This window comes from Misgurnus anguillicaudatus, chromosome 1, assembly GCF_027580225.2.
Source record: "Misgurnus anguillicaudatus chromosome 1, ASM2758022v2, whole genome shotgun sequence".
Lineage (NCBI taxonomy): Eukaryota > Metazoa > Chordata > Actinopteri > Cypriniformes > Cobitidae > Misgurnus > Misgurnus anguillicaudatus.
The window spans coordinates 649,939-672,753 of NC_073337.2; the positions used below are offsets into that span (position 1 = coordinate 649,939).

At 37.4% G+C, this 22,815-nt stretch overlaps 2 protein-coding genes across 2 annotated transcripts; both read left to right on the plus strand.

Moving 5' to 3' along the window:
• The first annotated feature begins 1,620 nt into the window (after window positions 1-1,620).
• On the plus strand, window positions 1,621-14,349 carry fbxo18 (F-box DNA helicase 1). Its single transcript, XM_073871445.1, has 20 exons — window positions 1,621-1,779; window positions 1,921-2,082; window positions 2,171-2,670; window positions 2,924-3,054; window positions 3,675-3,998; window positions 4,106-4,180; window positions 4,263-4,348; window positions 5,314-5,482; window positions 5,578-5,791; window positions 6,035-6,122; window positions 6,285-6,371; window positions 6,483-6,619; window positions 6,712-6,808; window positions 6,907-7,073; window positions 7,260-7,335; window positions 7,530-7,733; window positions 7,956-8,081; window positions 12,381-12,487; window positions 12,821-12,955; window positions 13,288-14,349. Exons 1-20 carry the CDS (start codon window positions 1,761-1,763, stop codon window positions 13,453-13,455), a joined length of 3,072 nt encoding a protein of 1,023 aa, XP_073727546.1. The 5' UTR covers window positions 1,621-1,760; the 3' UTR covers window positions 13,456-14,349.
• Window positions 14,350-14,996: 647 nt separating this feature from the next.
• glt8d2 (glycosyltransferase 8 domain containing 2) lies at window positions 14,997-22,703 on the plus strand. The gene is made up of 10 exons (XM_055190823.2): window positions 14,997-15,233; window positions 16,232-16,267; window positions 17,383-17,460; window positions 17,548-17,734; window positions 18,372-18,489; window positions 19,389-19,476; window positions 19,616-19,728; window positions 19,821-19,987; window positions 21,114-21,226; window positions 22,465-22,703. The coding sequence occupies exons 2-10, from the start codon at window positions 16,249-16,251 to the stop codon at window positions 22,629-22,631; spliced, it is 1,050 nt and encodes a 349-aa protein (XP_055046798.2). The 5' UTR covers window positions 14,997-15,233; window positions 16,232-16,248; the 3' UTR covers window positions 22,632-22,703.
• The last annotated feature ends 112 nt before the right edge of the window (window positions 22,704-22,815 follow it).

The window sequence follows — 22,815 nt, forward strand, 5'->3', positions numbered from 1 at the left end:
TGAGCGAACGAACGAGAGAGAGAGAGAGCAACGCGACGGTTCGCTTTCAAGCAAGTTATGTTGTTTAATATGTTTCTCTGAAGTTTATATGAATGAACACGAGGATTAATGCACTGCACGAGACAGAGTGAGTGAACAACGCGTGTTCACTATCATACACAATAAGTAAATATGTTGTTTAATGTTTCTCTGAAGTTTCAAATGAATGAGGAGTTACAAAATAGATGAGAGACTGACAGAAACGCGAATGTGTTCAATATGTGTGCACAATAAACTTAAACATGTAATTTGATCTGTTTCTCTAAAGTTTAAGCATTGTTTTATTACAGATCATTTAAATGTGCTCGTGTGGTTTGGTCAAAAAGCAAACTTCTGAGTGTTTGTGGACGTGTATTTTATTGTAACATGCTGAAACTCATTATGCCTGTTTAAAACAAGGGCAACATGAGACCTTAAGTCTTTATTTTTATTCCACAATGTTCCCCATCTGCTGATAAACATGTATTTAGTATGCATAAAACAGATAATTGACTTTTTAAACTTGTTCATATTTATAATGCTTAACATCGCTCACAAACTTCTTTCGTGAGAGAATCTCCCTCGATGTTCTGTCAGCTCTTCAGCGGGAGCGCTTGAGACTCCGCCCACCTGAGCAGCTCGTTTGGATTTAAAGGGATACACACAAGAACGGTGCATTTTTGCTCAGCCCCATAAATTGCCTATTTTAACATGCCACAATAAATTACCTATATGGTATTTTGAGCTAAAACTTCACATATGTACTCTGGGGACATCAAAGATTTATTTAATATCTTAAAAACGTCTTCTGGAATGTCCCCTTTAAAGCATTATTATATTATTGACCAAACTATGCAATGTTTCGGTAGTGACGTGAAAATGCGGGACAGGTTTTTTTTTACATGATTTTACATGATTTTTAATGAAAATATCCAATAAATATATTTTTGGTTTTAATTAACAAAAGTATTCAAAATGATACTTCTTAAAACAATGATAAAAAAAATTACAAAAATTATTTCATATTTTTTTTCCTATGTTGAAATTCAGACCTTGGGGTTTGGGACAACCACCTCTCAATTGAAAGCACCATATAAATGATGATATTTTATATATAAAGCCTGCCGCTACCTCAAATATTACTTTGGGTTTTGATTGGTATTTGCTTATATTTTTTTATTATCAAACATTTTCCTACATTAATGCTTTTTAAATTAGTTTTTTGGTTCCGGGACAGCAATTTGCACGAATTCGGTAGAATGGCCCATATAGGCTTATCATAGACGTCCAAATGACGTCCAAAAAAATTACCCAAATGTTAGGTCGAATGTTGACCGTAAATATGACTTCCAAGTAGGGTGGTTGGAAGTCCAAATGGACCAAGTTTGTTCAAAAACACATCTGATTCATTTCAGGATTTGAGATCTTACTATAATAGGCCTATATTGCAGTATATCTTAATTTACTACAATTTACCAAAGTAAATGTTAAAGTATATTACTTATTTTATGTGGTACAAATATTTTGAAGATCTTGGATTTCTTTTTTGGCATCGACCCAGATTTTTTTCACCCTTTAAACTGTCGGACTTTTATTTTGAAATAATCACGAAGTTTTTAATTTGAAAAGACGCTCAGCGGAATGGAGCGTGAGGTTGTTTGTTTTGTTTACTTTCACGTAGACGTTTGTGTTTAAAACTTCTAAAATCAGGCCTTAAGACCTCATCTCGTTGTTTGTATATCATGGAAACGTCCACGAGAGGTAAATATTTATAGATTATTTACGCTTTTCACTTTTCTGCTCTGCCCATCTGGCTTGATGCGTTCTGAATTTTGAATGTTTTGAATGCACCCAGCAGTGCTCGTTGATACGCTAATAAACTGTTGATGTGTTTCTATTAAGGAATGGCCAAACGCAGGCATCTGGGAGCATCAGATTGTAATGATCTGGCCCAAAGCAGCTCAGGGAACCAGTCTCTTACACAGCCATTTACTGCTTATCGCAACAACCGAAGTCCCAACTTTAAGCTTCAACCCAGGACACCCACCAAAAAAAGAAGACAAGGTATTGTTTTCTGCTACTTTTATTTAACCTATCTGCACAGGGTTTCCTAGGATGTGCTTTACTATTTGCATTTGTAATTGACTTTTAGCTGCAGAGAGTGTGGGACAACAAAAAGGCATCACAGACTTCTTCTCAGTTACTGGAGTCATCAGCAGCAGCCCCCAAAAAAATAACACAACTCCAGTGAAAGAGGAAGAGGAACTCGCTACACCTCTCATGCCAGAAGGTGAACTCAATGCACCTCTTGTCCCAAAAGAGGAAAATGTTACACAGGACTTCATGGAAGGCATCACAGAAGACATGTTCGATGATGACATGTTTGATGAGGACTTCAGCGGGGTCTCCGTCAAAAAAGAGCAGGACTGTGTGAAAAAAGACGTGGATGAAGAGTATCCTGTAGAATGTCTCCCTGATGCCCACTACGGGTTGCTGGGAGTGCAGGGTGGGCATGCTGTGCCCGAGGGTCACATCCAGGACCTGCCCGATGAAATCTTGAGGATGTTGTTTGCTCATCTCCCTGCAGCTGATCTTTATCAACATATTAGCCTGGTGTGCCAGCGCTGGAGAACGCTTGTTGTGGATCCACAGGTGAATTTTTCAATGACTACATAAATACTAATGTAAGAATTGTAAACTTTGTTTAGGCTTATAATTTTGTATTTATATTAGAGTTTTAGACCACTAAAATAAATACTAAATACCTATTTTAGTTATATAGTTAGAGGTATATGCAAATGTTAAAAGTTAAGGTTACAAAGATGTATGAGGTAGTATAAGCTCTACGTCAGGCATGGTTCGGTGAACCATAATATTTTGTAACTTCTAATGATTTCTCTACTAGTTTCTTCCATGGAAGAAGCTGTACTACAGATACCGTAAGCGGGAAACTGAGGCAGGGAAAGAAGTGAGGTCTATCCTGATTGACTGTCACATTATTAAAAAAGATGACCTGTGTCTTCTCAACATGGTGAGGTAGGAACACGTAATGTTTATCCAGTTTGGGATTCACCTCCTCTTTCACATCACATCACAAAAGACATTTTATCAGTAGGCCAACCGAGGTGTTGATAGTCATCAAAGCTCGCTGTTTACTTTCCTTGACCATGTGACTTAAAAACCCAAAGACATCTAAACTAACCAATCAACAGACCAAAGTTAACCCCCGCATCCTAAACATCACACCCTAAAAGGTTTGAGCCATTTGTAAAATAAAACAGACGAAAAAGTATTAAGAGGTATTATTAGGTATAACACCTCTAAATACTTTCTCGTCTGTTTTATTTGGCTTTGTTTTAGCTAGCATTGCACATGCTTCCTACCGTAAAAACGTTTACCTTGTTTTTAATTGTTTCCTAATCATTCACCTGTATTAATATTTTTTATTAAACATTTTGTTTATGATAATATTGAAATATCAAACATTCAAAATTGTATATACATTTTTGCTTTTGTAAAATTTTTGTTAAAAACTAAAATAATTTAATGAATAAAAACAGCACTCTAGCTGCATGTCATTATTTCAGTATAAATTTTAAATAATAGAATAGATCAAATCTAATATAGATCTGAATATATTTATGGGACTTTTCTAGGTACATGTCTCAGTTTAAACACAGCAAGCGAGTGAATGTAAATGATGTGTTGGATTGTGTGAAAAGACATCGGCTGTATGCTCAGGCTGAGGCCTGCATCAAACACAGACTGGCAGACATGGCAGACCACAAGGGTCCAAATCCTTGGTCTGCCATGGCACTGATGCTGATACTCGCTGATGGAGTTAAAGATGTCCTGGATTTGGTGGTTCTGCTGAGGAAGTCTGGATCTCTTCTGACAACAGGTGGAATCTCTGAGTATCTGTGGGCTGTGGCGACTCTGCTGCTGGCCATGAGAGAGACCAATATTAACATAAGCAACAGGTGAGATTTAATGGCAGTGTGAGAGAAGCAGTCTTTTTCACCAGTATCAGATAATAACAATACTCTCTGGAAAAATCCTTTTTTATTTCCACCTCTGTATATTTTAGGTGGCACTACAACATCTTTTATGTGCTCCATTTAATGGAGAATACACCCCCAAAGTTGAGCCAGCAAGGCATCAGGTTGGTGGCCATTATAGTGTTATTTTTAATCGAGAATGGAAAATATAAATCTTACCAGTGTCATAATTTATGTCCTTTTCAGACAGCTTCATATTACACATGAGCAGCAACAGATACTCAATCACGATATCCAGAGAGACCATGTTGTGAAAATAATGGCTTTTGCAGGTAAAAGAAAAAAACTCTTCATTGGTGCTGATGTATTTTATGATTGATTACTTTCTCCTCTGTCTGGAATGAGCCTTTGCATAGGATAAATATATATACCATTTTGCAAGATGTAAACAACACTGGTCCAGAAGCATTTCCTGTTTCAGTTTTTTAACACTGATCAACATATTAATATTAATAAATATTAGAACAAAATACAACCAACATAAAATTTAGAACTGAATCAAAATAAAGCAATAAGAAGCAGTGGGTTACCAGTGCATTTTATAACAGCTAAGGGGTCTTGTTAGGCACGTCGCGAAGCGGAGTTATAAAATGCACTGTAACCCCACTGCTTTGCAGGGCTTATTGCTTTTATAAAACGGTTACTTTGTATGCATAGCAGGTTTCATAAAATGAAACACAAATAAGTTGTAATTATATTAGTACAAATATAACTCTTCCGCCAAACAAAGTAGTTCCTCAGAATCAAGTGTGGCTGCAACAGAGAGCAGTTCAACACCAACACAGACGCAGCAAAGACACAATGAAAATATGATTAAAGACTGTGGTGTTTATTTTTATAAATCAACATTCATCTAATTTATAGTGCAACTGTTAAAGTGATGATCAAATATGCTTGGAAGCATGCTTAACTCTTTCCCCGTCAGCGTTTTTTTGTTAAGTTGCCACTCAGTTTTAGTTTAATGCCTTACAGAAAAATGATCTTCTTTAAAAAAAGTCAAGTTTTAAATAGGAAAAATATCCAAACTCTTTGGTCATCTTTTAGCGCGATGCTAATGGTCTCATCAGATTCAATGGATTGTGCTAAGCTATGCTAAAAGTGCTAGCGCCAGACCCAGAGATCAGCTGAATGGATTCCAAAACAGTAAAAATCAAATGTTTAACTCTAGCGGAGCTGGAAAATAAGTATATTTTAAAAACAAGTGGAATGTCCCTTTAAACTTCTAATTTTTTTGCAGGCACTGGAAAGACTACTACACTGGTGAAGTACGCTGAGCAGAGGCCACACTTGCGCTTCCTCTATCTCGCCTTCAACAAATCTGTAGCAGTGCAAGCACGAAAGTCGTTTCCACGTAACGTGGAATGCAGTACGGTCCATTCAATGGCCTTCAAAGCTGTGGGACTGAGGTCACTTTAAACATACATCCACAGAAATAGAAGTGTCAATGTATGTGAGACCCTGTTAATATCATTCATTGCTGTTTTAATTCTTCTACACACAGGTATAGGAGGAAACTCTCCAGTAATTTGCAACCCTTTGAGGTGGCATGGGTCTTGCCTGAGAAACACGGTGGATTTGTCAATGCTAAAGTGGTGACGCAAACCTTAAACAGTTTCTGGGCATCCATAGACCAGCGCGTCGGACCCCAGCACACTCCATGGGAGTACAAGAACAATCGAGGCCAAATGGTGCGCCCGGATGAACATCAGAGAATGGTAAAAAGCACAGTTGTGTTAAATTAAATTACTTAAGCTTGGAGTTCAACTGGCTTGCTTGCACATCTAGCTCATGAGATTGATTCCCAGGAAGCACATGTACTGGTAAAATGCACTGTAAGTCACTGTGGATAAAAGTGTTGTCAAATGCGTAAATTCTGGAGAGGACGAGGCTTGTGGCTTTTTGGACATTGTTCAAATGTTTATTGTGGTCATTTTACATGCATTTCTTTTTCTCTGCAGGTATTTGCAAATATTGCACAGAAATTATGGGACAAAATGCTTGAGTTGGAGCGCAAAAAAGAGAGGGCCTATAACATGACCCATGATGGTAATTTGAAATCATCATATATGACAATACATAGAGGTTGCATTGCCAATGCATGGATAATTTTAAAAGCATGAAATAAAAGCCCATTATAAATCTTAAGTTCTGTTCTATATTTCATTAGAAGACATCGATGCTAACATTTTCTCTTGACTATTGATGTAGGTTACCTCAAACTGTGGCATCTGACCCGACCAGAGCTGGAATGTTATGATGTCATATTTGTTGATGAAGCTCAGGACTGCACGCCAGGTATAGAAAACACCCCTCTTAGTAGATATTATAGTGTGGGAAATGTATTTTGTAAGGGCGTGTTCTGCCACTTAAAGCTCTTAATTTTTGCATGTCGCTTTGATTTTCCAGCTATCATGGACATCATGCTCTCCCAGAAGTGTGGAAAAATCCTGGTTGGAGATCCTCATCAACAGATTTACACTTTCAGAGGGGCGATCAATGCCATGCACACTGTTCCTCACACACACATCTACTATCTCACACAGGTACAAAAATAAGATAAGGTTTTTAGATTTACACAGTAGTTGTCTACAAATAAGTGTTGCTATTTCCTAACATCACCACTTCTTTTCTTTAGAGCTTCAGGTTTGGCTCTGAGATCGCTTATGTTGGTGCTACAATATTGGAGAGCTGTAAAAAAGTGAAGCAGATATTGGTTGGTGGGAGTCAAGATGGTGAGTTTGTAGGAGTCTTACATTTTGCATGGCTTTTAAAACCACCTGTGTGTGATAGAGAGAGTCTTAACTCTGTATGCATGTGTTTGTGATCTCAGGAAGCGTGAAAGGAGAGGACACACAAATGCTGGATCTTATGAAACAAGGACAGAAGCTGTCACATGATGGCAGCGTGGCCTTTCTGAGTCGCTGTAATGTGACTGTGTTTAGTGAAGCTGTCCGACTCACAGACGTAAACCCAGACTGCAAGATTCACATTGTTGGAGTTAGTACATAAACGCATTTAAATATTTAATGAGTGACATCGATGCAACGAATGAATGTTATTGGTCCAACTCCTGAGACTAGATCTGCCATATATCCAGTCAGATACCTGCTGTGATCCTGATTGTGTCACAGTCAAACTTTTATGTTGAAAAGTACTTTTTTTAAATGCATCCTCTAAATTCAGGGTGTTGAAAACTTTGGACTGGACAAAATCCTGGATATCTGGATCCTGTTGCAACCAGAGGATAAACGCAAAAACGGTAAGTCATTTGAGTTTAAAATGTCATAATATCGTGATTGTCTCTTCGGATCAAGTTTTGACTGTGTATGTTTTTTATGATGCTATACAAAAAATAATCTTAGATAATTCATATTTTAAACAATCTTTTTAACAGCTGAGGTTTGTGAGTGTTTTCTTAAAGTAGTTTATTTTAGATTTAATTTTGTGTCTCAGAGAACCTCACAATTAAAGATTACTTCATCCGGAGTTTCTGCCGAGACAAGATGGGCGGATACAGAGGCTTGAAGGGATACGCTGTGGCCTCAGAAGACCGTGAATTGGAGGCTAAGCTATCTGTGGTGGAAAAATACAACAACCGCATTCCAGAGCTGGTACAGCGGATCTACGAATGTGCTCAGAAAAACCCTCAGTCTGCAGGTACTTATTTAAATTTATTCATTTAGCAGAGGTTTTTATGTAAATTAACTTATGCATTTAATGTAATTTTGTCTAAGGAGCTAACAATAAGCATAGTCTACAAAGCTAGTAGGAATAGAGTTTTATCTAAAGAAAGATAAAGACAGATTAGTTTGCAATAAAATTGTCCCTCGCCTTACTATGCTAGATGTCCTCATTACTCTGATTGTTTTGTATTCACAGATTATATTCTTGGTACTGTACACAAGTCTAAAGGCCTGGAGTTTGACATTGTGGTTGTGACGGACGACTTCACGAAGGTTCCCTGTTCTCGACACAACCTGCAGAGAGTGGTTGGTTTCAGCACAGGTTTGTTGTGTTCATAGGCGTAGAATGGGGATGAGGAGGACATGTCCCCCCAATTTAAAGGAACAGTATGTAAAAAATTTATATCAATTAATCATAAAATGGCTCTGATATGTCACTAGACATTGAGCTTGTTTAAATGTACACCAATAATGCGATTATTTCCAATAATCAGAGTAAGGACTTAATCGCAGTAAGACGTTTACATGACTGGAGCTAACCTCTTCACTCCTGTTTACATGCAGTTTTTATTTTTGTGATTATTCACACATAGCCCAATGCAGAGCACGAATGATGAACTCCCATATATGGTCCACTGTTTTAATTTACCTACGTTAAATGACAAACACGTTGTTATGGATGTATTTCATTATCCGGTGCCGTGATGAAGACAGAAATATTATGACAGTGCCTGTAAAGGGCGTTCACATTAAAACGATCATTAACTATAACTATAAAAATATAGTTTTGAACATCTTTTTATATTAAAGATAATAGCGGAGTTCACACAACAACTATAACGATAGCGATTTTGGCACCTGATGAACGATAAACCATTGATAGCCAATCAAATCTATTTTAACTTGAAGTGCACTCGCACTTAAATGCAGTAAAAAGCTCATTGCTGAGGTCTATAACATAAAATTACCTCAGGTATCCAGTGCTGATGCAGTTGCTGTGAAATTCACTACTTGGAGGGATAGTTCGGCCAAAAACGATGTTGAACCCATGATTCACTCACCCCCAAGCTATCCGAGTTGCATATGTCCATCGTTTTTCAGACAAACACATTTTCGGATATTTTAGAAAATATTTTAGATCTTTCTGTTCATTAAATGTAATGTTGCGCGGTCCAGCAATAGTCCACGACCCCCAAGTCCAAAAAAGTGCGTCCATCCTCCACAAATCAAATCCAAACAGCTCATGGATGACAAATAAATGTCCCCTGAGGGCAATCCGTGCGGTGTTGCTGCAGAAACATCCACATTTAAAATGTTATTAACGTTATAAACTACCTTCCGGTAGCGCCGCCATTTTGGAGTGATGCGCATTCAGAATGAGAGCTTACGCAGCGTACAGAGTTTCTCTGCTGCTGCTCTGTGCCCCCGCCCTCCGAATTTGTCATACGTCACTAAGAAAAGTGCGTACACTACGCTCATACTCTCTCCTGAGTCTAAGATGGCGGCGCTACCGGAGGCTAGTTTGTAACGTTAATAACGTTTTGGATGTGGATATTTCTACAGCGGCGCCGCGCGGATTGCCCACGGAGGACCTTTGTTTGTCGTCCTGGAGCCCTTTGGATTTGATTTGTGAAGGACGGACGCACTTTTTTGGACTTGGGGGTCGTGGACTGTTGCTGGACCCCGCAACATTACATTTAATGAACAGAAATATCTAAAATATTTTCTAAAATATCCGAAAATGTGTTTGTCTGAAAAACGATGGACATATGCAACTCGGACAGCTTGGGGGTGAGTGGATCATGGGTTTGGTGTCGTTTTTGGCCGAACTATCCCTTTAATGCTTGTCTACCACACTGACTATGCCAAAAGGTAAGATATTATTACACAAACTGCATTAATTGTTTAGTTACGCGAAATGCAGCGCGTTGAGGACATCTGCTGGTTACCCGCTGTGTAAATGCAACAAGAACAGCGTATATTTACATATTCAATGACATGTAAACAATTGCAAGAAAGTTTTTTTTACAAGAAATATCCAATATTAGTTAATGGCAAGTGATTTGCTTGAGTGCCGCCGCGTGCGCGAGCGAATTAGCATGAAGTTATCATTATGATATGGTCACTAATATATTTATCGTTATAATTATCATATAATGTCCCTTTAAGGTTTATACGCTGCTGTTGTGTTATTTAAGCTGTTTCTGGAAGAAAGCAGACTGCTGATAGCGAGTCGTGTTGGCAGAGTTCAGGTAAAACTTCCTAATGTCTAGTTTAAAACTAATTTGTGCTTAAGGTGCGTTACTAAAACACACACGCACTTCAGTTAGTGCGGTATAAATACGATTAAACCGTTAACATGAACGCATACTGCGTTTTAAAACGGCGTACGCCACCTCTTTTAATACAATTATACTTACTGCGATTTATGAGCTTAATCGCATTATTTTTATCAAAGTATTGCGTTTACATGAGGTAAAGTATAATCGCAGTATTGCCAAAATCCCATTATAAGCGCAGTATGAGGGTGCATGTAAACGTGGTCATTAAGAAATATCAAATACTTATATCACTGACAACAGTGGCCAGGATATTGTCATTAAAAAAGTGGAGTTGCAGCCCTCAACTGATGTTTATGTTGTCATGTTGTGTATTGGCCTCACGTTTTGTGATTGCAGTACCAGTTTTGGCCACAATCCTACATACTGTTCCTTTAAACTAAAGATGATTCTGTCCCCCGCACATTGTCATTTCACTGCCACAATGCTCACTCATGTTGTTTGGTTTGTTACATAGGTTTAAGTTAATTAAGGGGGTATTCACACCTAGCCTGGCTCCGCCCTCCTACATGCTTCCGCTTAATTTTCATTTCGCTTCAGTACTACGTCTGGGTCTGCTCTGTAGAGTTTCGTTTTCTCCTGCAAAAATCTGCAGGACCAATCAGCGAACAGATGGGGGTGGCTAAGAACGATGACGTTGAGGTTGTGCGTCAGTTTGAGTTTTAGTTCAGTAATGGCAGCGGAGAAAGAGGTAAGAAAAGCTATTCGGTCCGTTGTTGCAAAACTGCCGAATATACAGAAGTTAAAGCCGGGGCAAGAATCAGGTTTGCTAAGTTTTGTTTGTCTGATTAATCTGACTTGTTGTTTCCGGATGGTTGCGGTACATGATTTACGTCACGACCACACGTTAGCGATCGCCAATGGCAGATCCTGAGTGACTCTGGGCAGATCCAATAGTTTTAAACTTCAACATAGGACACTCCTTAACGGAAGTAACGCTTTGCAATGGAGCGTGGCCAGACTCTGGCTGTGTCCCAATTCAAAGGCTGTGACCTTTTAAGGACGTATTTTAAGACCGATTGCGTCACAGCAGCGCGACTTGAGTCTGGTAAGGCCATCCCAATTCAAAGGATGCTTAGAATGAAGCCTCAAAATGCGTCCTCATTTCTCCACACTTTTAAGGATAGAACGAATGGACCCTTAACAGCCGAGGATATCCCAAGAGTCATTGCGGGTCTGCAACGGCTGCATATAAGGGCTGGATATTCTAAAATAAACAATTAAAACCTTTATTAAATAAAATGTATTTATCAGAAAAACATTTTTCTTGTCACTGTTTTAGTATTATAAGTTATGTTTTGTGTTAATATTATTCTTTTTATGTTGCGTATATTTCTAAGGTCGATTAATTTGATATACTGTTGAATAGTTTAATCTACATCAATGTGTCATATTTTCTAAAATAAATTAATATTTTTCTGATTTCATATTTATTTTAATAAGTCAGAAACGTCTTGCTGTGTCCTGCTGACAGGCGCGGTGGGCGCGTACAGCAGGTGACGCCAATTATGGGTCCTCTGAAGGTTAGACCGTCTCATTTCAGTTCTCTTCGCGAACTTCTGAGGCTTCCACCTTAAAAGACCGAGTGCTCAGCTTTTAAGGTTGAATGCTCATAAGGTTGCAGCCCTTGAATTGGGACACAGCTTCTCTGTACAAATGAAATGAATGTACTAGAGTCTGGTTGGACCAGGCTAATTCACACCTGCCTTGTTTGGTTGAATTGAATCAAACTCAAGTTCGTTTCCCCGCTTGGTGCGGACCTTTTGGGCAGGTGTGATTACAGTAATCAAACACGGGTGCAGACCAAACAACGGTACCGAGACCCAGCTGAAGAGGTGGTCTCGGTCCGGTTAAAATTGAACTCTGGTACGGTTAGTTTAAGGTGTGAACATGTACCGAGCTCGATTCGCCCAAAATGCAAGAATGTGTTATGTTAGTATATTACATTGCTTTTTACGTGCTAGTGGGAGATGCAAACATTAAATAACAAGCAGTTTATGTCATACCCAAGTCGGTAACTAGCCTGCTATCGATCAGTAACAGAACAAAAATTGCATACAAATGGTGCTTTTGCACTTCCTGCTTTCCCCCACCTGATAATTTCTAAGGATGACCTTTTAAATTTTGATTCACTTGCAAAAAGGGCAGCAAACCATACCAAACAAAAAAATTAAAAAAAATTAAAATGTGATTTTGTTGAGGACTTCAGTTGAGAACCGCTGTATTAGAGCAATGCAGAGTATTTCCATGAGTCAGACTGAATGTTTTCTTTCTGGTCCTAGCAAATGTCCCAGATGATGAGTGGAACCTGTTATACGTGGCCGTCACACGAGCCAAGAGAGCTCTTTACATCACTAAGACCATCAGCAATATCCTAACATTTACTGGGGTGAGTTATTACTCCATGGCCTGCTTTCACACTCAAGGCTTAGCTAAAGCCAAGACTAGGCCTTTGCTTAAACATCTTAATTTAACTTTATTAATAAACATACCTTAGATATAGACATTACTGCTGTGCTGTGTATCATGAGACAAATCAATGGCACTGGCTTATTTTAAGATCTGTCAGTGCAAGTGACTGGGATTACCCTTAAGCCAGGTCTGTGAAACCAGGGGCATGTGTTCTGACCATTTTCTTTTTTCCATTAGCCAAAGACCTATCATGATGCCGAAGTGCTTTTTTAAACATTAACTCTTTCTTTTCACTTACTGTATGTTACAGGAGTATTTGCTGAGGTCACAGTTGACCAGTTCTTTGCTAAGTACAGATCCATCTCCTGTCTGCTCTATTGAAGACTGCGATAACCACATCACAGCAGACTCAGCGCTCAGCATGTGTAAACTCCCCATCAGATATGTTAGTAACATTCATTTTCTCCTTGCTTATTGTTTGTATTCAATTTGTTAACTCTTAAGTAATTGAAAATTAATAAATATTTTAGCAAGACATTGAAAATTATTTATTGTGACCCAAAAACATTCTGTGAAAAATAACCTTGATATCTTTTATATTGAATGGATAGGATCATATCAATGATTGCAGTCAAACTTTGATGCTCCAAATGTTAGAATAAGATCTATTTGTAAATAACAGTAATCGAAAACAACTAGAAATGGAAATTCATTGGCCTAAAGTCTGTCTATAAAGATCAGTAGTTGGTCATATTGATATATGTTTGTTTGTTTCAGATGGACAGTGTGGATGAAGGCGGTGTTCTGTGTTTGACGTGTGTAGAGCAGCGTGTTGGACCTGTCGCCTTCCTTCTCTCCCCTCCTGAAGTGGTCAGGTCCATGAGTTATACTAATGAAAGACTCGATCTGCCTATCAACGTCGCTATGCTGTTAGCTCTGCTTTAACAGCATGTCCATGCGGACGCATACTCTGAACCTTTGCGTGGTCATTTCTTGTTTGTCTTTTTGAAGTGCCTTATCCAAATAGCCTTATTCTTCAAGTTTTCATTGGCACATGCTTAAAATCGGGACTGAAATTTGTATTTTTAAGTATTTCTAAATACTTCTAAACATTGCAAACCATCTCAAGATCTTTTTCGCTTTGTGTTTGACTCTCCTACTTGAATCGCATTAAACAGTGACATCACTGTTTTAGTTGTGGAGTTAGTCAGTTGGCAGCTTGTTTAAGATTTTCAGGCCAAATCTGATGGTCTGAAATGGGGCCTAGGCCTCAATACGCAGTGTTGCAAACAGCACAGTAGCACAATCATTTTTGCTATCACTAAGTCACGGTCAAATTCTAATTCATGATTATAATATTACTGTTGTGTTAGACGTAAAAACGTTTTGGGAGATTTACATAAAGATGGATGGGATAATGTGATTGTACTAACTTAGGTTTTGCACTTTTATACTGTGTATATTTCCATTATTGGTGGTCTTATTTTTTTAGCATTTATTGTGAAAAAAAGTATGGTAATTTTTTATTTGATCAGAATTGTTTTGTTTGGCAAATAATTGTCTAAAGCAAAAGCGTTTTTATTTAATATTTTTATCACATATTGTGTTTGTTTCAAAATACATTTTCCTATCCAAAGCAATCCGTTGTTTGAGAATTCATGAGTGTATATATGTCACATCACTAACTTGTAGATAAATATGGATCTGCGCATCTGTTGTTGTCTCAGCAAAATAGGGTGTGTGTGTGTGTTTTATTTTTATCTTATAAAGCGTTTCATTCTGTCATCTACTGACAACCTTTCTGCCAAATTCTTAATAAAAATATTTTGTTTGCACTAATTTACAGTAAACTGAAAACAGACAAACTAACAAAAAGATGCAATGTTTTCAGATCTTGAATACTTCAAATGAAACAAGTTTATATTCATTTTTAAACAGCACAATACTAATGTTTGTACTTTTTTACGAATAGTTAAAAGAATATTTGGTGGAATAGTCTTTAATCATTCTCTCAGTCTTTAACATTGCTGTTGGGTCACTCCTGAGGTTTGCGTCTGTTGGAATTCGACACTGAACTGAATGGTCACAATACATCTAGAAAAAATGATTCAAGGCAAAACCGGAGTGGTCCCTCTTTATTTTGCTAAAGTCTATTTTGTAAATATTGATTTACTGTTTTCTACACTCTTAAGAAAACATAAAAGTGAAAACACGAGATTTGTTAAATTACAATAACAACGCAGAGATGTGTCTAGTAAGGACAACGAGTGTACATAAAATAATCCTCCATAATTTAAAGAACATTCTGTGAAAATATAACCTTGATATCTTTAATATTGTTGTGAAATCAATGAATGAAAACAATATTTGATTCTACTTGTCAGATCTAGATTATAAGACAGACTTGCGTAAAGCATTACATTACAACATCATTAATGTGCTGCTGTAGTGTTATATTTGAGATTCATCTTGGCCACACCCTCCAACTTTTGGTAGCTTAGTTTATCTTCTGTAAAGACGCGTGATTATACAATATTTGCACGAATGAATGACATAAATAATACAACATGGAAAGTGTGCGTCTAGAAGATGCAGGACGATACTCTTGACCACGCCCACAATACTGGACTCGCTCTGGCCACACCCACCCGCTCGCGCTGTATGGATGGATTACTGGACATTCATGTGCTAGATTGCTGTGAATTAAACCGGAAACTGTAATGGTAAGTGTTAAACATCAACAATTTAATGCTAGTCACAAAAAAAACCGTTTTATTTTATCTTATATTCACTCCCGTCATGCGCAGCATTAAGCTTTTATGACTCACCACGTTTTCTGTGGTAAACTATTTGATAAGTTTTTATGTGTGTCGTTGCATTTGTAAAGGTAGTCAATGCTGTCTGCATTAAGGTTGCTTTTATAATGGTGCACTAGTTGGGAAAACCTTAACAGAAAGGTCCAATATGTGTTTCTGAAAGTTTAGTGTTGCTTTAACATCCTAAAACAAAAACTGGTAACCTACCGTTACTCCTACTAAATACATATCGCAGACATTTTACAAACATAATGTTTAAAAGTAGATTAATATAAAACCCTGTCTGTTAAGCATTATATAATCAAATTAGATTTGTTAATGTTAATGAACGTTAAAACGGTTACTATTATTAATAACAGTTATTAATAATAACATATATAATTTAAATGGAAATTTATGCATTTAATGATTTGCTAGTGTTAAGATTTGGTAAAGGTGTCCAACAGTCATTTTATTGGATAGTCCATTAAAACTTCTAACAAACTACAATTTTACGGCTTCCTTTAGAACCAATTTGATCATGTAGATGCATCCAAAGAGTTAAGTTTAATAGAGAGTATGATATGATATGAAGTGGGAGAGAGAGAGAGAGATCTGAAATGAAACATAAGTTTGAGTTTAGGGCTTAAGAAAGAATGCCATCAGGAAGAAAAGGCTGGAAGATTCCCACTAACAAATAACACATGTGCACAGACTCAAGAGACCCACAAACTTATCAAAATATGTCTTGTACATGACCAGATAACTAGGATAACATTAAACATTTATGGGACAGCATGCTTGTATACATCTTAAAGCATTCAAAAAAGCAAGAATAAATAAGATTCATTTCCATGAAAGACAGTGTAGGTAATGATATAATAGCACAAATGAGATTCATCTCACAGTTGTTTTTTGTTGTACAGATGCTTTAGGATGAAGCATGGCTCTGTTGAGGAAAAGTAAGTAACAAATGCAATAATTACTCTATATTGTTTCTTTTATCACTATTTCATTGGAGAAACATCCTTATATTCAGTGAATAAATGACAATAAATTAGACTTACTTACAATAGTGATACTGGATCATTTAGGTTAAGACGTTAGCTGTCTGAAGGTACATGTATTGGAAGACCCACTGCTTATTTTTACTGTTTTGTCCTGCAAAATGTATTGGTCTCCATTATGTTTATGTGCTGGAGGAGAAACTTAGACAGGCAGGAAGTTGTAAACACTGATTGTCCAAGAGTAAATGAGGTAACCAGATTGAGGAAGATATGAGTGTCTATAAGCCAATAACACTTTGAGCAAAACAAGTGTTAACATTAACAATACATGCTGTGTTGTAATAATAGCATTGAGCATAAAAATGTGAACTTAAACAGTCATTGTGCCACCTTTCTAAAAAAATAGTGTTAGTAATGAAACACTTCTGCGTGCTGCTTGAAACCGGACAATAGTTTTGTTTGTTTTTGTATTATTAGACTATTTTCATCACAGAAATAGAGCAAAAACGTTGTCTTTAAAATTATTTGCGTTTACAATTGTGTCTAACATGTAAATAACGTCATATTAACTTATTGTTTATTGAAGTTATGTAAGGAATAATTTACGACGGGCCATTGAATTATTTGAAAACAATGCACACCCAAGCTTGTAGCAGCACAACACGAAGTGGAGTGCCGGGGTTTGCATTATTTTCAAATAATTGAAAAGTCAGTTATTCCACTTACACCACAGTTGCCACAGGCATTGCTCTGGTGGTTATGTTAAGACATTTGACAGGTCAGGTGTGAGTTTATTGAAAAATAATGCATACTCATGGAACATTTCTCAACCAATCAAAATAAAGCATTCAAGAGCCCTGTGGTATAAATAAATAAGATAGTGAAATAAAATCTTGATTCTTCTTAGTTTGGGAGAAGACCAAGAACTTCTAAAATGGTCTTAAGTAGACACTCCAAAATGATGTTCGGTGCAAAAATTATTGGATGTTGTAAAACTGCCCTCTGCTGGCCATCATGCAATGCTGAACATTATAATAGACGCAATGTAGTCAATTCTCTCTCTGTCCCAGTCAACCGTGGACTCGTCATTCTGCTCATCCTGGTGGCAGTTGCTCTTCTGTTTAAAAAGACGCTACCCAAGATTTCAGGTAGCCTGCACACACATGGTGCTAAAGTTTGCAGATAAAGTTTACATTATGTCTGAATGTTTGACTGATTTCACCTTCTGATTACAGAGCTGAAGAAAGATGGCTATCAAACAGGTGTTGAGGATGAATTGGACGGAGACATCCCTGTGCTAATCTGTGCATCCGAAGAGCGAATCGGCGCTTCCATGGCAACCATCAACAGCGTCTATAGCAACACGCGCGCTAACGTTTTCTTCTACATAGTTACCCTGCATGATGCCATTAGAAAGATAAGGTCAGGTGCAGAGGTGTGAAGTACTAAATGATTTTTGCTTTACTCAAGTACAAAATGTATGTGAATGAAGTAAAAACAATACACATCTGATCAAGGGTCAGTCAACTAAATTGAACATCAAGTTGAGACTCATGTTTGTCAAAACATATCAGTTAAAATGCCCTTAAAAATTAAACACTGAGTTCAGATGTAGTATATAGGCAAAACTATAAATATATATTAAACTATAATTTACGAGCTTCATATAGTTCAGAAAGAACAGAGCGTCATAGATGGGTCCTAAAAAAATGTAAAATATATGAAAAATGTGTTTTTTGAAAAATCAAAACTTAAGATGTTGTAAAAGGGCATAATACCATTTTAACACATCTGACCCAAATATTTACTATTATATTATTGTGTTATGTATTTATTTAATGTGTTTGTTGTAATTTCAGCCATATTATCAGATAACATATTAAGAACTAAAGTAATATATACGTTTACTGCATTTTATGTGTTAGCTTGAAATAACCAGTAAGCATTAGGCAATACAAACAATAATCCATTCTTTAAGTGTCTTAGAGAGATGACAAACTACCTACTTGCTTAGCCAATAAAAATTCTTCTATAACATTTTTTTCTGGAATTTTAACAGGGAATACATTGAGAATACCAAACTGAGAAAAATCAAATACAAGATCCTGGAGTTCAACCCGATGGTGTTGAAAGGGAAAGTAAATCCAGACTCATCCAGACCAGAACTGCTGCACCCTGTGAGTTTTGCTGAGATGGGGCAACATATTATTTCTTTTCTACACTCACCTAAAGAATTATTAGGAACACCTGTTCAATTTCTAATTAATACAATGGTGTTGGAGATGTTTTCTTGGCACACTTTAGGCCCCTTAGTGCCAACTGGTCATCGTTTAAATGCCACGGCCTACCTGAGCATTGTTTCTGACCATGTCCATCCCTTTATGACCACCATGTACTCATCCTCTAATGTCTACTTCCAGCAGGATAATGCACCATGTCACAAACCTCGAATCATTTAAAATTTGTTTTCTTGAACATGACAATGAGTTCACTGTACTAAAATGTCCCCCACAGTCACCAGATCTCAACCCAATAGAGCATCTTTGGGATGTGGTGAAACGGGAGCTTCGTGCCCTGGATGTGAATCCCACAAATCTCCATCAACTGCAAGATGCTATCCTATTAATATGGGCCAACATTTCTAAAGAATGCTTTCAGCACCTTGTTGAATCAATGCCACGTAGTTCTGAAGGCGAAAGGGGGTCAAACACAGTATTAGTATGGTGTTCCTAATAATCCTTTAGGTGAGTGTATATTTATATACAGATGAATGCAAATAGTTCTTCATTATTTTCTAATAGATGTGTCCCAACAGTAGACTATATTGCCACGTATGTGCTGTATATGTACATACATTACTACTGCTAACTTTTCTTAAACAGACAAATGAAGTAGAATATCACAGACTTGTGGTCCATTCAAAATCAGTTAAAATGGTAAAAACACCTACTGATGCTCATGGTTTTATATGTTGTGTTTGGTTGTCCACATATTCATAGCCATGTATCTGGGTCATCATGTGGGTCTATTAGACTTTCTCACAGATTAATTGTTTCTGGTTTCTTTCGTGTTACAGCTGAACTTTGTGAGGTTCTACCTGCCGCTCCTTGAAATTGAAAATCACAAGCAAATTATTTACCTGGATGACGATGTCATAGTGCAAGGTGCGATCCATCATGAAAATCTATATTGCAATGACAGTTTACGCTCATTGTATTAATGCAAATGTTTTTATCATCACATTGATGCATGAAAACACTTCACCATCACTATGAAGTTTTGTTCTTATTCTTTTACGCACAGGAGATATACAAGAATTGTACCACATTAAATTGAAACCCGGGCATGCAGCCGCTTTCGCTTCAGACTGTGACTTGCCCCAAACTCACGAGATGGTGCGCAGCGTGGGGATGCAGGTATTTTGTAGCTTTAGTTGCTGTTATATATGTATGGATGCGTTTTTTATTGGATCTTTTTCATGTCACCAACTTCTGACTTGATCTAACAGACGACATACATGGGCTTCCTGGATTACCGCAAAGAGGCGGTCAGAGAACTGGGCATCAACCCCAGCGACTGCTCATTTAATCCTGGGGTTTTTGTAGCAAACATTGCAGAGTGGAAAAAGCAACAAATAACCAAACAGTTAGAGAAATGGATGGCTATAAACTTCAGGTGAGTCTCTAATTATTTGTGTGAGCTGTCTGCCCTGCATCTTCATCTATACATTATCAATACCACTTATCTGTAAAGGGGTTGCAAAACCCTACCCAGCCGTCTCGGGCTGAAGAACATAAGGGAACATGTTTATGGGACGATTTCCCGGACAGGGATTGGACTAGTCCTAGACTAAAATATACAGTTAGGTCCATAAATATTGGGACAGAGGCACATTTTGTGTTTTTTTAGCTGTTTACCAAAATGTATTCCAGTTACGGTCATATTATGAATATTGGCTTACAGTGCATATTCTCAGCTTTATCTTGAGGGTATTCACATCCATATTGGCTGAAGGATTTAGGTATTACAGACGTTTAATATGTAGCTCCCCCTTTTTAAAGGGGTCAAAAGTAATGGGACAGTTGGCTTAAAAGCTGTTTTATGGACAGGTATTGTCTATTTGTTAAATCATTTCCTCATAAATGACAGATGTTAAAGGTCTGGAGTTGATTTTAAGTGTGGCATTTGCATTTGGAAGCTGTGTCTGTGAACCCAAATCATGTGGTTCAGAGAGATTTCCATGCAAGTGATACAGACCATATTTAAGTTTCAATAACACAACAAATCCATCAGAGAGATAGCAGGAACATTAAAGGCGGAGTCCACGATGTTTGAAAAACGCTTTGGAAAAGGAGACGGGCCGACTACCAAAACACACTTATAGCCAATCAGCAGTAAGGAGTGTGTCTAATAACCGACATCCTTGCCGGGTTGCGTATGTGTGGGACGGGTCTATCAACAGAAGGTCCAGATCCTATTGGGGTAGGGGCGTGTTTGTTTAGGTGATTTCAAATATCAACATTGGCTTTCAAACATCATGGACTCCGCCTTTAAGAGTGGCCAGATAAACAATTTGGTTCATTCTGACTAAAAAATAACACACTGGTGAGCTCAGCAACATAAAAATCTTGTACGGCCATCTTGCAAGCCAATATTCATAATATGAATAATATTTTGGTAAACAGCTAAAATAACACAAAATGTGCCTCTGTCCCAATATTTATGGACCTGACTGTATACCATCGTGACAAATGCTTACGCAATGTTAAGTAACCCAACTAATCTGTTTTCCCCTATTTAGGGAAAACCTGTACAGCAGTGCTGTGGCAGGGGGTGTGGCCACCCCTCCAATGCTGATCGTCTTTCATAATAGATACACCACCATTGATCCACTATGGCATGTCAGACACCTGGGTAATAAATATACCTCTAATAACTACCTCTTTTAAAGCATTTAAATGAACAGTATGTAAGAAATTTATATAAATGAATCATAAAATGGCCCTGATATGTCACTAGACATAAAGAAATCATTTTAATTTCAAATACTTATATCACTGACAACAGTGGTCTGGCCAGGATATTGTCATTTAAAAAGTGGAGTTGCAGCCCTCAAATGATGTTTATGTTGTCATTTTGTGTATTGGCCACCAGTTGTGTGATTGCAGTACCAGTTTTAGCAACAAATTTTGTGTTTGCAATACCAGTTTTGGCCGCAATCCTACATACTGTTCCTTTAACCTCATTCATCATTATGCTGCTAAATTGAAGTCTTTATACTTTTCCATTAAGTGGTTAATTATTTTAAAAAGATCTTTCCAATCCCATTACTGAATGTTCTATATATCGCAAGAGAATGTTTTAATATAAATCTGGCACATTATTTTGCAAACTAAAGCCAAAAATGTTTGGCCCGATTAAATCTTTAGTGACAGTTCAACACAATGGGTGCTTCCCAGTTCGTATTTGTGCATCCTCGTTTCCTTTCCTCACATCTTTGCTCCACCCTCCAATGATGCAAGCGAGGATGGAGAAGCTGAAGCATTAAGTAAAATGGCATATCCTCATTCCTCACTCTCTGTATAACGCTTTCATTCTCTATTATCAAATGCATTAAAAACCCCAAATTTTAACAAGAAAAATTAAGTAGATTACTTACTGGAGTTAGAGTTCATCGCCTTACTACAATAAATATAGTGCTGTAAAATTAATACATGCGTCTATACCACTGATTATTTATATAGATCGGCGGTCCATACGTAAATATTAAATATACTGTCTGAGACGAGTCATCATTTACAATAATTTAATGAATAATACCAACATTTATGCACGTTTAAAGACGGGACAATGTGAAGGGGAGGAGATTTATATGTGCGTCAGGTTTAGTGGATAAAACACTTTCGCATAGGATAAATTTGTGTATCCTTGCTCATGACTCCTCAGGAAGAATCCTAACTCCTCTTTCCTCACATTTACTCAATTAAAGAATTAAGTTGTCCTACATAATGGCAGTGGTCGATCGGGTCGTAGGAGCAAGGAGGCATGTTGAGAAGCACCCAAAGTATATTTCCAGAGTTCATTGTCAAGGCAATAATTTACAATTAAACACTATGAATCCTCATCATCTTCTTGTGCTTTTCTGTACAAAGGCTGGAGTCCCAGTGCTCAATATCCTGCATTAGTCCTCCAAGAGGCACAACTACTGCACTGGAACGGGCATTTCAAACCCTGGGAATACCCATGTGTCCATTTGGAGCTTTGGGAGAAATGGTTTATTCCAGATCCCACAGGAAAGTTTTCTCTGGTACGACCATAAGTTTAAACACACTGGTCTAAATTTTAAATCTATAGGGAACTTAACATGAAAACACAGCAGAGAAGCGGTCACTTTTGCTTGACTGTATACAGATTTGTAGGACAATATTTCCAGTGTTACACCATCAAGATAAATTAAAGACAGTCTATCATTTGTACTGCAAAAACTCATTGAAGGCAGCTGA

Coding starts and splice junctions, on each gene's coding strand:
- fbxo18 (XM_073871445.1), top strand. Junction 8,082..12,380: donor AGTGGTTGGTTTCAGCACAG/GTTTGTTGTGTT, acceptor TTCTGGTCCTAG/CAAATGTCCCAGATGATGAG. Junction 12,488..12,820: donor ATATCCTAACATTTACTGGG/GTGAGTTATTAC, acceptor TGTATGTTACAG/GAGTATTTGCTGAGGTCACA.
- glt8d2 (XM_055190823.2), top strand. Junction 19,729..19,820: donor TGCGCAGCGTGGGGATGCAG/GTATTTTGTAGC, acceptor TTGATCTAACAG/ACGACATACATGGGCTTCCT. Junction 21,227..22,464: donor ATGGCATGTCAGACACCTGG/GTAATAAATATA, acceptor TTCTGTACAAAG/GCTGGAGTCCCAGTGCTCAA.